The sequence below is a fragment of the Monopterus albus genome, unplaced genomic scaffold (genome assembly GCF_001952655.1).
Source record: "Monopterus albus unplaced genomic scaffold, M_albus_1.0 scaffold23.1, whole genome shotgun sequence".
Lineage (NCBI taxonomy): Eukaryota > Metazoa > Chordata > Actinopteri > Synbranchiformes > Synbranchidae > Monopterus > Monopterus albus.
The window spans coordinates 2760567-2772992 of record NW_018127903.1 but is presented as its reverse complement, the minus strand read 5'-3'; the positions used below and the strand labels follow the sequence as shown (position 1 = coordinate 2772992).

General features: G+C 40.4%; 2 protein-coding genes across 9 annotated transcripts in view; both read right to left on the bottom strand.

Annotated features, from left to right (window-relative positions):
• Nucleotides 1–734: 734 nt before the first annotated feature.
• LOC109956854 (uncharacterized) lies at nt 735–5135 on the bottom strand. The gene is made up of 9 exons (XM_020594268.1): nt 4848–5135; nt 3944–4086; nt 3697–3761; nt 3292–3420; nt 3065–3160; nt 1859–2973; nt 1169–1314; nt 957–1018; nt 735–804 (listed from the first exon to the last, which is right to left on the bottom strand). Exons 1-6 carry the CDS (start codon nt 5118–5120, stop codon nt 2885–2887), a joined length of 795 nt encoding a protein of 264 aa, XP_020449924.1. The 5' UTR covers nt 5121–5135; the 3' UTR covers nt 735–804; nt 957–1018; nt 1169–1314; nt 1859–2884.
• Nucleotides 5136–6895: 1760 nt separating this feature from the next.
• The window catches only part of ssbp2a (single stranded DNA binding protein 2a), a 47848-nt gene continuing 42317 nt past the window's right edge, over nt 6896–12426 (bottom strand). For 6 of the 8 annotated variants that reach the window (XM_020594365.1, XM_020594363.1, XM_020594370.1 and 3 more), the window contains 10 exons: nt 11326–11396; nt 11155–11222; nt 10744–10792; nt 10626–10661; nt 10018–10072; nt 9853–9923; nt 9619–9697; nt 9441–9469; nt 9251–9349; nt 6896–8660 (listed from right to left, as the gene is read on the bottom strand). In XM_020594365.1, the coding sequence (XP_020450021.1) occupies nt 8628–8660; nt 9251–9349; nt 9441–9469; nt 9619–9697; nt 9853–9923; nt 10018–10072; nt 10626–10661; nt 10744–10792; nt 11155–11222; nt 11326–11396 (590 nt within the window). In that variant the 3' untranslated portion in view covers nt 6896–8627. The remainder of the gene's footprint in view (nt 8661–9250; nt 9350–9440; nt 9470–9618; nt 9698–9852; nt 9924–10017; nt 10073–10625; nt 10662–10743; nt 10793–11154; nt 11223–11325; nt 11397–12426) is intronic. The other 2 variants (XM_020594366.1, XM_020594364.1) reach the window with 1 other exon arrangement.

Sequence of the window (12426 nt, the reverse complement as noted above, 5' to 3'; positions counted from 1 at the left end):
AATGCAATTCAATATGGTATCATTTGTTAAAGGTTTTTTTTGTAAACTCTCTAATCAGTTGCTGCACTGCCTTTCATGGAGTCAGAAATCTGTTCTATGAATACTTCAGTTAAAGCAAAACGACTACATTATACAAATTTTTGCATACAAATGTTGCTGTATCTCTTGGGTTTTTTCCTTCTGCTCACCCTGTACTCTCTTTGTCGTCTTTGCACAGCTCTGAAACACATGAAAACATAGAGAACATAAACTAAAAGAAGAACAGAGACATGGAGCCATGGAGGATATTGGATCCACTTTCTGACCATATGCATTGTACTTTATGGAAAAATTATCTGTGTAAAGACATAATGTACAGTGTGTTCATATTTACAGTATATGTAGCATTTCATCATACAACATCCCCACCTTGTGGCACCTTGTGTAAGTTGTCATGTCCTATAAAGACCTAGACTCGCAGGTCCTGCTTTGTTTTTAGATACAGTTATTACAGATCACTAAGGAGTTACTGACCTGTTTTGCCGTCATAGCGATGGAAGTTGTTTGGGAACTTCAAACATCCAAGTTGTTTCTTGAAAATTTCAACATCTTTGGGGTCTATTTTTCCTGTCCTTGCTGAAGAGTAGGGACAATTAAAACAGGGATATGCACATTTGAAACTCAGACCAATGTTTTGATGAGGACAGGACTTACTGAACTGCAGGATGTATCTACCAGTGACATCCATATTTTGAAAGGTATCGGTCCATAGCAGGCAGCCAGAGCAAGTGTGTAGCAAATGTCCTTTGTGGTCTGACAGATTCTCTTCAAAAGCAGAATACAGAGTGAATAATCATTACCTAATATTATTTATATGTAGATCTGATGGTGTGGCTATTCATCTTAAAAATATTATGCTAGAGATAAAAGAGGCTTTATCTCTTATGTGTTATATACGTGATCCGATATTCACTTACTGCGAAATGTGATGGTCTGACCTGAGATGGTTGCATTTACCTCCCCCAAGATACACCGATTACTGAGAAACAACAAGTTGTGACAAAATCAGATTTTCACAAGTTTAATATTCAACACACTATCTGAAAAAGTATAGTTGTTTTTCTTACACGATATTGCAAATTCTTTGATTCTACTTAACATATTTAATTAACAAAATCACCAAACTTACAAACAATGATCTCCCCATCGTAGTGTCACTATCTGACTATCAGAAGTGGGAGACAAGTCTATCCAGGAGCTTTTCAGAGATTCCAGTGCCTTGTGGTATGGCTTGGGGTCACCGGCTCCCATCACGTAAACCCATTTTCCAAATACCTGCATGTAAAAAGCCAAGATACCCAATGACCAGCCACTTTAATAGCTGCATGTGTATAAGTGTATACAATTCACTGCAACACCTCCACTGTCAGAAATGTATAAATTCAATTACATGTTGAGGTCATAGTTAAAGGTGGTGGTGTAGCAGACAGCATTATATTTTTTGAGGTGTCTCTATATTTTTGTCCTCTTCAGCTACATACAGTATATGAGAGGGTCAGAATATTAGAAACACCTCTGAATATAATGTAGTCCAGTACAACACCACCTTTAACTATGACCTCAATAGCAAACATATAATTGAATTTATACATTTGTGACAGTTTCACCAAAAACTGAAACATTCTGAGCTTCATAAACACAGATGTTAAAGCAGAAAAGTTGCATTGAATTGCATACATTTGTATAGGTGCGACTATTAAAGTGGCCGGTCAGTGTATGTGACTGCTTTTAAAAATGGCTGGAGATGCTGAATGATGAGACCTTTAAACAAATTCAACAATCACTGAGATAAATAAGACAAATAATAAGCAAAACCTACCAGTTTTGGGTCATCTGGCACAAAAGGTTTGACCAGGTCCTTACAATCAGGTGCGGACGCAACGCTGAGAGAAGTGATGCCCAACAGGAAAACCAGAACAGGCAGAGCCATGGTCAGAGAGGGATGAGGATGGGAACGAAAGACGGCGGCACTGTTGTCAATCCTGCAACAAAAATCTTCTGAAAGGCGGGTTCCAAAAAAATAAAAAAAGTGGTGCAAGTGCTCCTGCGGGAGGAGGGGGTGTTCTGTACGCTCAAATGCACCACTGAAGGTTCTTTATTGACCCTGCAAAGCAACACATTTCAACATTTCTTTTCCTCAGCACTAAATGACCAGCACTAAAAGTCCTCTGTTGCCCATGCTGCTCTGCCTGAATGACCTCAGGCAAAGTGCCACCACTTGTTTTGGACTGTTAAGATGTGTAAAAAGGACCCGAAACAGCTTTTCATTAGTACAATGAAGGTTATTTCCCCATGGGGCTGTGTGAACCCCTTCTGGCAACAGTTTAAATGTTTGACTTCTTCTTTCTCTTTCTAATGGCAACGTTACCCGGCAGCAGTCTTTGTTGAAGTCTTTGGGAACAGTGGTGCTTTTTAGAAGATCTGCAGTTTTATGAAGCACAAAACCTTGACATTCGAGTCAGCGGGGTGTCTGGCAACTGTATTTGAAAAAGGATAAAGAAATGTTCATGCCCAGGCATCGATCACTTTTCCTCAATAAGTATAGAAATAAATGACTCAAAGTACAGAGGGAGCATGGAAGCTGTTTTTATTCAAAGGTGGAAAATGGCTGAAGCATTAAAGGAGACGTGAAAGACTATACATTACTGCTGACCACATAACTTGACACCGGCAGGCCTAGAACTTTTTTGCTGTTGAAACCAACCAAATGAGAAGTTATTTCACAATATAAGACTACATCAATATACATGCAGATCAGTTACAGCATTTCTTATTACATGATAAGCTGGATGTGTTTGGGTGCGTGGAGGCTGTTCAGAGCGCTACATCACCTCTGTGCTCTGCTTTACTTTGCAGTGGGCTGCGTGTCAGTTTCAGAATTCTCAGCATCCTCCACATCAGGTGAAGCAGCTTTCCGGTCATCTGGACACAGATCTGAAGTAAGAAAGAAACCACATAATGAAGACAATTTACTTTGGCAATTGTACAGGTGCTAGGAAGTTATAAAGCTGAAATAATGGCTGACCTGTGCCTACAAAGTAGTATTCTGGGAGAAATTTCAGACACTCCGCCTGCTTCTTGAAGGTCTCTAATTCAGATGGCTCCAGAGCACCGGTCCGTGCTTTAAAAGAGTAACCAGAAAAACACAACAGGAGAGTGAGGAAGTGTGAGACAGAGAGGACAGAAAATAGAGACAAGGCTGTTTCAAAAATTGATCAGTGTAAAAACAAACAAACAAAAAAAACAACTTACTAAAGAGGTACAGGTAGCGTCCCTTAGACTGGCCATCTGGGAGGAGGGTGGTGTCCTCAGAGAGGAGGCAGTCGGCACAGGTCTCATAGAACTTCCCATCATGATATGAAGTGTGACCGTGGATATTAACTTTGGAACAAAGAATAAAACCAGCACTAATGGACTGTACTGTACTGTAACTATGATTTTTATATGTTCCTGCATCTATCTGGATCTGTGCACAAGAAAACAGCACAAAAAATGTCCCCCAAAGTAAAAATATGAATATATCTGGAGTCTTTTCTTATGAAACCCACCCACACTTATGTAATGCGCTTTGGCTGCATGCATCACCCACACACAGCACTGAGAATGAGAAATGGTGAGTCAGGGTGTAAACAGAAAAATATATTTTCAGATACATACAAGTGAAGTGAGTGGGTATTCCCGAGATGGTGACATTGGCTAAACCCTGAAGGCATTTATCATTTCTGTAATGAGAAAAAAAAAAAACAAGAAACAGGAGCAAAAATCTGCATCAGACTTTCAATATACACAAACTGTAAACAGTGATCTCCAGACGGCATTTGCATGTGAGAGAAAATGGAACGTAACAATAGGACATACAACAGATGTGGCCATGAATAAGCATTTGTAGTCATAGTGTCCTTACAGACGGTCGGCCCAGTAGAGAGTGATGACTCTGCTGTCTGAGGAAGCCGACAGTTCCAACCAAGAGCTGTTCACTGACACCAGGTCACTTTTAAGGCCGGGCTGGTCCCACGACCCCACATGCAGCACCCACTTTCCGTAGATCTGCCACCCACGCAGAAGCAAATCAATCACATAGTGACATTACTGCTCTGCATATATAACTTAGAGTGTTATGGAAATATTAAAATAATAAAGTCAACAAGAGAAGCTCTGTCTTTTTTGTATTGTATTGTAAAACTTGATGAAAACTCATGAAAGGGCTCAGTCTCTCCAGGCAAAGAGCAAAACCTGGCATGTGCATTTCTTACATATAATTTTGCTATCTAAGAGTGCAGACACAACATCCTTGTGTACAGAACCTCGCGTTCCCTCTTGTCAGACTGTGAGGAGCCAGACAGACACTGGCACCTTGAGTATGGGAGGTCAACACAGCTTGTATACTCACCTCTCTCTCTGTAGTAGGAGTTTTAACAACAGTTTAACTGTTATACATAAAAACACATCATTCAGTTAACAATAAACTTGATTTGTACATAACTTTATATATTTTCTCAAATTTACTGCATAAGAGTGACCAGATTTTATTTTATAGTAGGTGTTCTTAGTCTGTGAAGTAAATATAGAGTATTTGAAAAGGAAGTGCTATCATTTGTTTGCCTGCCATCACTGAAGTCCTTAAAATATTCAGGACAATTGAAATTTGAACACACAACAACTAGGGTTAGGGTTCATCTGCTGATTAAGATCACATCATCGAAAGCTCCAGAACAGCTTAATGGACTTTGTGCTGATCTTGTTTAAACTATGACTTAATAATGGCCATTTTTTGCTAAAAAAAATTGCAAATGATCATTGATACTCACGGGGCTGTGGCTGTCCAGTACCAGAGGCTTAACCAGCTCTTTACAGTCCAGTTCGGATGCGGCGCCCAGGGAGGTGAGAGCCAGCAGTACTACAACCAGCTGTGCAGCCATGGCTTGAGACAGCAGGCAGCCAGAGAGCGACACTAATGTCAGGGATCCTGCCAGAGCCTCCTGAAAGGAACCAGGGGAACAGTGGGCTGGGCCACACACCCACTCTCTCTTCTCCTGCAGGGAAGGAGCGGTTCGCTTTTCACATCTAGTCAGCAGGGGCATGTGTCCTATTTATCCTGTTACATAACAGCCAGCTGGCAGAGGCTGAATATCAAGACCCCTGCATCTTTCAATATGTGAACAGCCCCCTGCTTAGAGTCACACACACAAAGGTAGAAAAAGTGAAAAAAGAAAGGACACAAACACAGAGACGCCTCCTCTCCTGTCCTCATTTAACCACAGCACTGGTTTCTACTTTAAAAACATTTCCACAAACCATTTCAATGTAACTGCAGTCTAAAATCACATTCTCTTTGCACTCATGTTTACTTATCGTTATTAGTATTATTATTTTACTTATAGCTTATGGATGCTTGTAGCTAGTCATGATCACACCACAGTAAAATGGAAGTTATTAGGTTACTGTAGGTTAATCATGTAAAACCACCGGCGTGGCCTTTTAAAACAAAGGAAACTCGATTCTGCTTTATATCGAAGGTAAGTCCTGATGACAAATAACTCGGCTTTGATCCTTCAGAGGATCACATCTTGGATCAGGTACAGGTCAAGAGGTCAGGAGGAGCGAGCCAGCAAAACAAGATTAGACGTCAAAAGGCAGCCAGCTGCATACTACAGTAAGAAGAGGACAACCACAATCCAGCATGAAGAAGTTAAGTAAATAAGGGAAACGAGGAGGGAGAAAGAAAGAGTTTAGGAGAGGAGATTAGGCACATGGGAGGTGTGCCGACTACACTATTCTTGTGTTAATGGTTGTTATTGGGAAATATTGAGCTTGTGTAATCAGTAGTTCAAACATCTCTGCAGAGACCAAACACTATACAGTACATACACAAGTCTGGCACTGCTACATAAAAAACACTGCAGATTACTCATCTGTTTCATATGCAGAAAATAGGGATACACATTTTATATAGGCGCTTATTATTTATATAAACTATTTTTGATGCTATATCATAATGTAATACAAGAGAAGTACTGTGTTCTTTGTGGTTCTGCCACAGGGTTACTCACCTCCTACTGCCTTCTGTTGTGCAGGATGAATTATTCCTTATGTGGGTGACTGTGGTCTCACTCTTTCTCTCCGCATGTTGTGTGTTTGAGGGAGAAATAAACTAATACAATATGCAAAGATCACACTGTCTGACAAGTATATACAGTACATTTTACCTGTCATGCAGTGCTGACATAAATGGGGCCGTACAAGCAGGCTGTGAGAAAATAAAATAGCTATCACAGTGCTGACTATACAGTTTGCTAAAGCAGCAACAATAACTTTTTGAAATCATTTCTTTTGAACAGTGGGCTCTTATTTCACTTTGAGGGCCCCTCAAAATCTGGCATAATATTCCACCATCTTATAGCAGATTCCAGCCACAGTGTAAATCAACTTGTAAGGCCATTGCTGCCACCCAACTACCGTGATATATGTTCCGCAACGTGCTTGGCTCCAGGAGGGTAGTATCTTCCTGAACAGACAATATCTTTCACTCTGGCATGTACTGTATGACAAGACTGATACCACTCACAGTTCTGTACGTTAAACACAGCATGCAGGCAGTTATCTTAGCATAGACAGTAGACTGGAAACCCTGGCTCTGTTCAGCTGCAAAAACTGGCTTTGACAGGCCAATCACAGTCAGTCTTTGTTCTTAGGCAGGGTCAACAAGACTACTCTTCTGTACTACATAAGTAGGAGAACTTGCAAACATAACTTGTCACATGGTGGCAGTCGCACTGAACCAGCATTCATCCCCAAGTGACTGCGTTCATGTCCACATACAGTGCAATTGTCACGAATGAAACGAGCTGACACTGACTAAGGGAAGAGAAGCTTTATACCAGCATATTCAAAACCCATGAAATACTTCTCTGTGTATTTACAAAAACATAATACAAGAATAAAAAAGAGAAAATGAACACATCACAAATGGAATCCCACATACTGCCACGAAACAGAAAACATGACCCAATTTACAAATGCATCTTCTTGTACTCCCACTTATGGCTTCAGTCTAACACAAAAAAAAAAAAAACCTCTTCTCTTCTCAGTTGGTGCGTCATCACTGCTCCTTTTTGTGATAATTCTCTCCAGATTTGTTTCTTAATTAAATAATAATAATATCAAAGACACATACAAGACAGAGGAGCTACATTTGTGAGCTGTACAATTTGCAGTAAGGGAAGGGAAAGGAGAATGTTGAATATCGACCTTTTGTACATGATTATAATACATCTGGGCAGTGAACAAGTTTGAAACAATAGTTAAAAACAAGCTTATTTTAGCGTTTTGTACCAACCGACCTTTCATTTCCCACTGAGATCACAGTTTATCCGGATGACAATTGTTACGAGTGACCAAAGTGATTTTATAAGCTTGTGTCTTACAGTTTATACCTCCTGTTACTCTGTCTTTGATTTCTCTCTCTCACTTAACATTTTGTGTCTAAAGAATGTGGGCCATTGTGCGCATTTTGCAACTGTGACTCCAGGATGTAAACTGATAAATCAGAAAAAAAAGAAAGAAAATTCAAACAAAACATCATAAAGGATGTGAAATCCCCCAAAAGGAGTCTTAGTAAAGCATTTATACTTGGGAGTTTTACAGTTTGTATTGCAAACAATAAAACACACCATTGCTCAATCCAGTGCACTCACTTTGCCTCTAAATCTTACTGTACTTGGTCTGGTATGTCCAGTAGCTTTTGGTTGATAAATGTTTGCACTTCTAGTAATTGTCACTTATAACGTTCAACCAAGATTACACAGTCTTGCTTTGAACAAAACCCTTTTTTCTCAATAATCATTCAATGTGATGTTAAATTCAAAAGTGTTAACACATATTTCAGGCTTTGCTGAGGCTTTTCAGTAAATTTTGATTTTGAAAGACTGAAAAAAAAGAGGAGTTGACTTTGACCTGTACTTTATTTGCCTCACCAGGACATGCAAAGCCGTGGCAAAGTGAACTAACTATTTTCACATTTGCAGCCTAGTTTGGGGATGAATTGAACTGAAAAAAAGTCCCTAGATCCACAGTATAAAACATAAAACACAATGTTTATTTAAGTGTTTTGCCATCAGTCAAAAAGTCTCTTTAAATCCTTGGAAATTTAAACTTTAGGATTAATAGGACATTGGCCTTTTGGCTTTAGGCATCAACTGTGTGACATGATGCAAAAGGCAGAAACATCTGTGAGTGGAGAGTGTGCAGTCTCATACACACTGTATGCAAATATACAAAGAGTTCTCCTCTGGGTTGTTTCAATTTGGTTTCTTTGTACAGTGTCATAGTTGCAGAGGACAAACTGATGAACGTAGCAGAGTCACCACCACACCGGAGAAACAGGAGTGAAGAGATGTGGACAGAAACCATGGACGGGAGGGAGGGGTGCGGATAGTAGAAGGACAGAGCCGGGGGCAACTGTCCTCTAACTAGGCAGGTGGTGGTGGAGGAAGAGTCACTGGCCTAGATGGCATCACATCCGATCTCTCTGCTTTTCACCAGTGCAAACCAACTTACTGAGCGCCCGAAGGGATCGGCTCCCCAAGCCTTCACACGCTCATTGTCATGTTTGGAGAATACTGCTGAGATAAGATGGAGAAAAGTAAGTAAGTGTGATCATGTGTGTTTGAGAGAGAGAATGTTTTTAAGGTTATCACTGTTGTAAATTGTCCTCAATAAGAAATCCCTTCAAAATGCTTTGAAGTCAAATTATTTCCAAAAATGTATGGGCACTAGAATCACTCCCAAATGTTAAAGGCATAATAAGACATTTTGTGAAACACACTTTTGTGATTTCTGGCCAAGCTGGCTCTGTCAGAATGTAACAAAACCCATCTAGCTGTGTCTCTGAAGCTCACTGATACACAATACCTTGTTTATTTACTGTTAAGGTAACCAGTGGAAAGTCACTGCTCCTGTCTAAAAGGTAGATTTGCTTGTTTATACACTTCTTTTTTTGTACAGATTGAAAAAACAAGACATAATGTCTTTAGTAAACTTATGAAGTGTTAATGAATGTTTTTATTCCTTTGGGCAAAGGCAAGCTTTCCCCCGTCTTCCTCTTTTTATACTGAGCTTAGATAATTGGCTTCTGATGTAGTATTCAAATGTAGTACACAGATTTGAGAGCAGCGCTGACACAATCCCATGCACTAAATGACAATCAACTTACACTTTCATTTTGAAATGGGTTGAGGAAGTTTCCTCCCATCTCTCCGTCCTCCCTCGGGGTTCCTGGCTGGTTACTCATGCTTAAGTTACCAGGAGAGTTCTGTACAAATGTGAGTAAAACAGAACTTAATAGGAATTGTATGCTGCTAAACCAGGCGTGCAGTGTAAAAATAGTGCAAAATATCTTCTACCTTAGGGAGACTGTCCATATCACCTGACCCTAAGAGATGGAACACAAATAGAAGAAAAAAAAAAACACAAGTCACCATGATCAAATCAGTGCTTGTTTTGCATAAATTGCTTGATAATTAGACAAATAATAACAGATTTAGTGTCGGTGCTGTACATAGAGGCTACTTGTTCCTGTACCTAATGATCCATTCATGTGATGGGGCTCCATTCCAGCTATTCCCCCCAAAGGACCATCACCGCCTGCACCCATAGGGAACTGAGGAAAGAGTACACAAGAGTTAACCATCAACAAAGCAACAGAAAGTAAAATCAGACATTGAAGGATAATGACCCCTCCAAGCCTGACCCGACAAGCCATCTACAATTAAACACACAGAGAGACACTGATCTACGGAAGGAAGAATGTCTCACATTTGGTCGGCTTCCGCCTGGGGGCACTGTGTTTATCATAGTGTACATGTTGTCGCCAGAGTTGGTTGAATCTGACATAACAAAGGGAGGAAATAAACACATTAAAAGAACAAAACAAATGTCTGTGCACATGCACATGCACATGCGCAAACACACAGAACTCACCTGCTGGACTTGGCATTATTGGGGTCCCAGGTGGCCCCCCTCCTCCGGGAGGCCCCTGGAATGACAGATTTGGTTTCAATAATACTCAATCATGAATGAAATGAATTAAAGCATGTACAGCTAGCAAACGTTTTTTTAATATACACATAGGCCTAATCCTATTTCCCATTTTTTACCCCTACCCCTCATTTTTGAGTGCAACCTAGAGTTTAAGTTAACCCTCAAAATGGGGTTAACATCTGTGAGATGGAACAACCCTTCAAGATCAGTAGTTAATGACAACAGTTAAGTAAGCAGACACAGACAAGTAGTTGTTACTTTTGAATCACACAGTGCCGTTTTCACCTGTGCTGATGTTGCTTGTATGGTCTTTAAGCATAGGTTTGCAATTTTCAACAGCAAATAACAAAAATGAAAGGATGGGAATATGTTTTTGACACCAGGGAATGCTGATGGATTTTGAAGGGCTGTGTATCCCTACCCCTTACCTGCCATCCTTACGAGAATTGGGACACTCCTGCCACTACATGTGAATGTGCAAAATGGACATGTAGGGCTAAGTGGTAGGGGCAAGGGGAAGAAATGGGATTAGGCCATACTGTACCTACCACATAACTTCCTGGAGATGCAGAAGAGTAAGGGGTCTATAAAAATACAGAAGGAAATCATGAAGGAAATGAAATCACTGGTAAGTTTTGTGCTGGGCTTCTTCTTTAGAGCACTTACGGAATTGGAGTTTGGAGGATTTGGCCAGGGTCTGCCCCCACCAGGTCCCCTGGAACAGACAAACACTTTAGCTGTCTGCTTTTGGAACACTTCTCTGTTTCCAGTTGGCAACAACAAGCTCTTCTGTTGCCAGAGAGAGGTGATGGGAACAAGTAGCTCCCAGTTCCACTTGCAGACCTCTTAAGAGCCAAGAACGTACTATATAGTAAAGCTGTAATTAAAACTACTTAAAGGAAATGGCTGACTGCATCCACTGTAGTGATAAAGGATATTTGGAGTTTCATGTTAATGTCTGAGTGAATAAAATGTGGAGATGTCATTTACATTTTAAGGAAAATCTTACGTGCACTAGCAGCTCTGTGCTACACATTCTGTACGTCTGCCTCCAAGTGTTTATATTACATTACTCACATGTTCATGCCAGGCATCCCAGGACCAACCAGGGCATTCAGTGGTGGTCGCATCCCACCGCCATAGTTCTAAAAAAGGCAAGACACCAGAACCACCCTCAGTATGTCCACAAGAGAGTAACTAAAAGAACCAAACCTGTATAAATCTCCATAAAGCATCTGGTTTCCATACCTGAGGGCCCAGGGGCACCATGCCTCTGGGTGGAGTCATCCGCTGCATCGGTCCTCCCATATTTGGATGTCCTGAAATAGCCATCAGTTTTTTTTCCATTTGAGAATTCATCACACTAGGGGAAGATTCTTGTTCTCAAGTCGGCCATTTTAATGAACCCTTACTGTTTTACTTTAATCTGAAACAAGTGCATCAGTTATTTGATTAAATGGACTGGATTTTACACTTTTGTCCAGACGTTGCAGTATTTTAAATGCCCAGGAAGACATTGATCTCTGAGATGGTGAGGCCTGTGTGTCTGGCGCCAACCATTGTGTAACACTTTCATTTGCTTAAATTCCATTATTTTCTCATTCTAATGTTGAGCTGAACAGCAACTGACCATCCTGAGTCCCTATGCATAATTTATGTGTTGTCTGGAGGAGTGAGTAGTCTGTGTAAATGGAGAATAAGAAAAAACCTTTTTATGATTAAGACCAAATCCCACAAAGAGACTAAACAGATTGATGTGTCTTATGTCTCTACGATACTGTACAACATACTGTATCTCGTTTTTCACATCTCAAGTATACAAAACCTCTTCCCAGCCCAGACTCAGAGATCTACAGTGACTCTCCAGTGACAAACACAGTTTTTTTTCTCTGAATAAACTACAGCAACCATCGTAGTGAAGGAATATGGTTCAACGACAGACCCGTTAATGTGTTTTATATTCAAACTAATGGTGTGGCTCAAGGTTGTCAGCCGGACCACAACTTAAGCCCGGACTGAAATATCTCAACAATTCTTTGATTTACTGACAAAATAATTGAGGTTTCATGGTCTCCAGAGGATGAATCCCACTGACCTTCATGATCCCTGACCACTCCTCTCGTGCCACAGTTCAGTTGGGTTTTTGGATTACCTTGACATTTGGTACAGATACTCCTGGTCACCAGAGGATTAATCCTCATCACTTCTTGACCCCTTGACTTTTCCTCTAGTGCACCCATCATGGTGACATTTGAAATTTTGAATGAAATATTGTTATCTTAATATTTATTAGATGGATTAACACAAATTTTGATACAGACATTCATGTTCCCCACAAGATTAACCAAT

Excerpts from the sequence above, each read along its gene's own strand:
- LOC109956854 (XM_020594268.1), bottom strand. The coding sequence starts at position 5,120 with ATGCCCCTGCTGACTAGATGTGAAAAGCGAACCGCTCCTTCCCTGCAG. Across the intron at positions 3,421-3,696 it reads AATACCCACTCACTTCACTT|TTAATATCCACGGTCACACT; the intron begins GTATGTATCTGA and ends TTTGTTCCAAAG. Across the intron at positions 2,974-3,064 it reads ATACTACTTTGTAGGCACAG|ATCTGTGTCCAGATGACCGG; the intron begins GTCAGCCATTAT and ends TTCTTACTTCAG.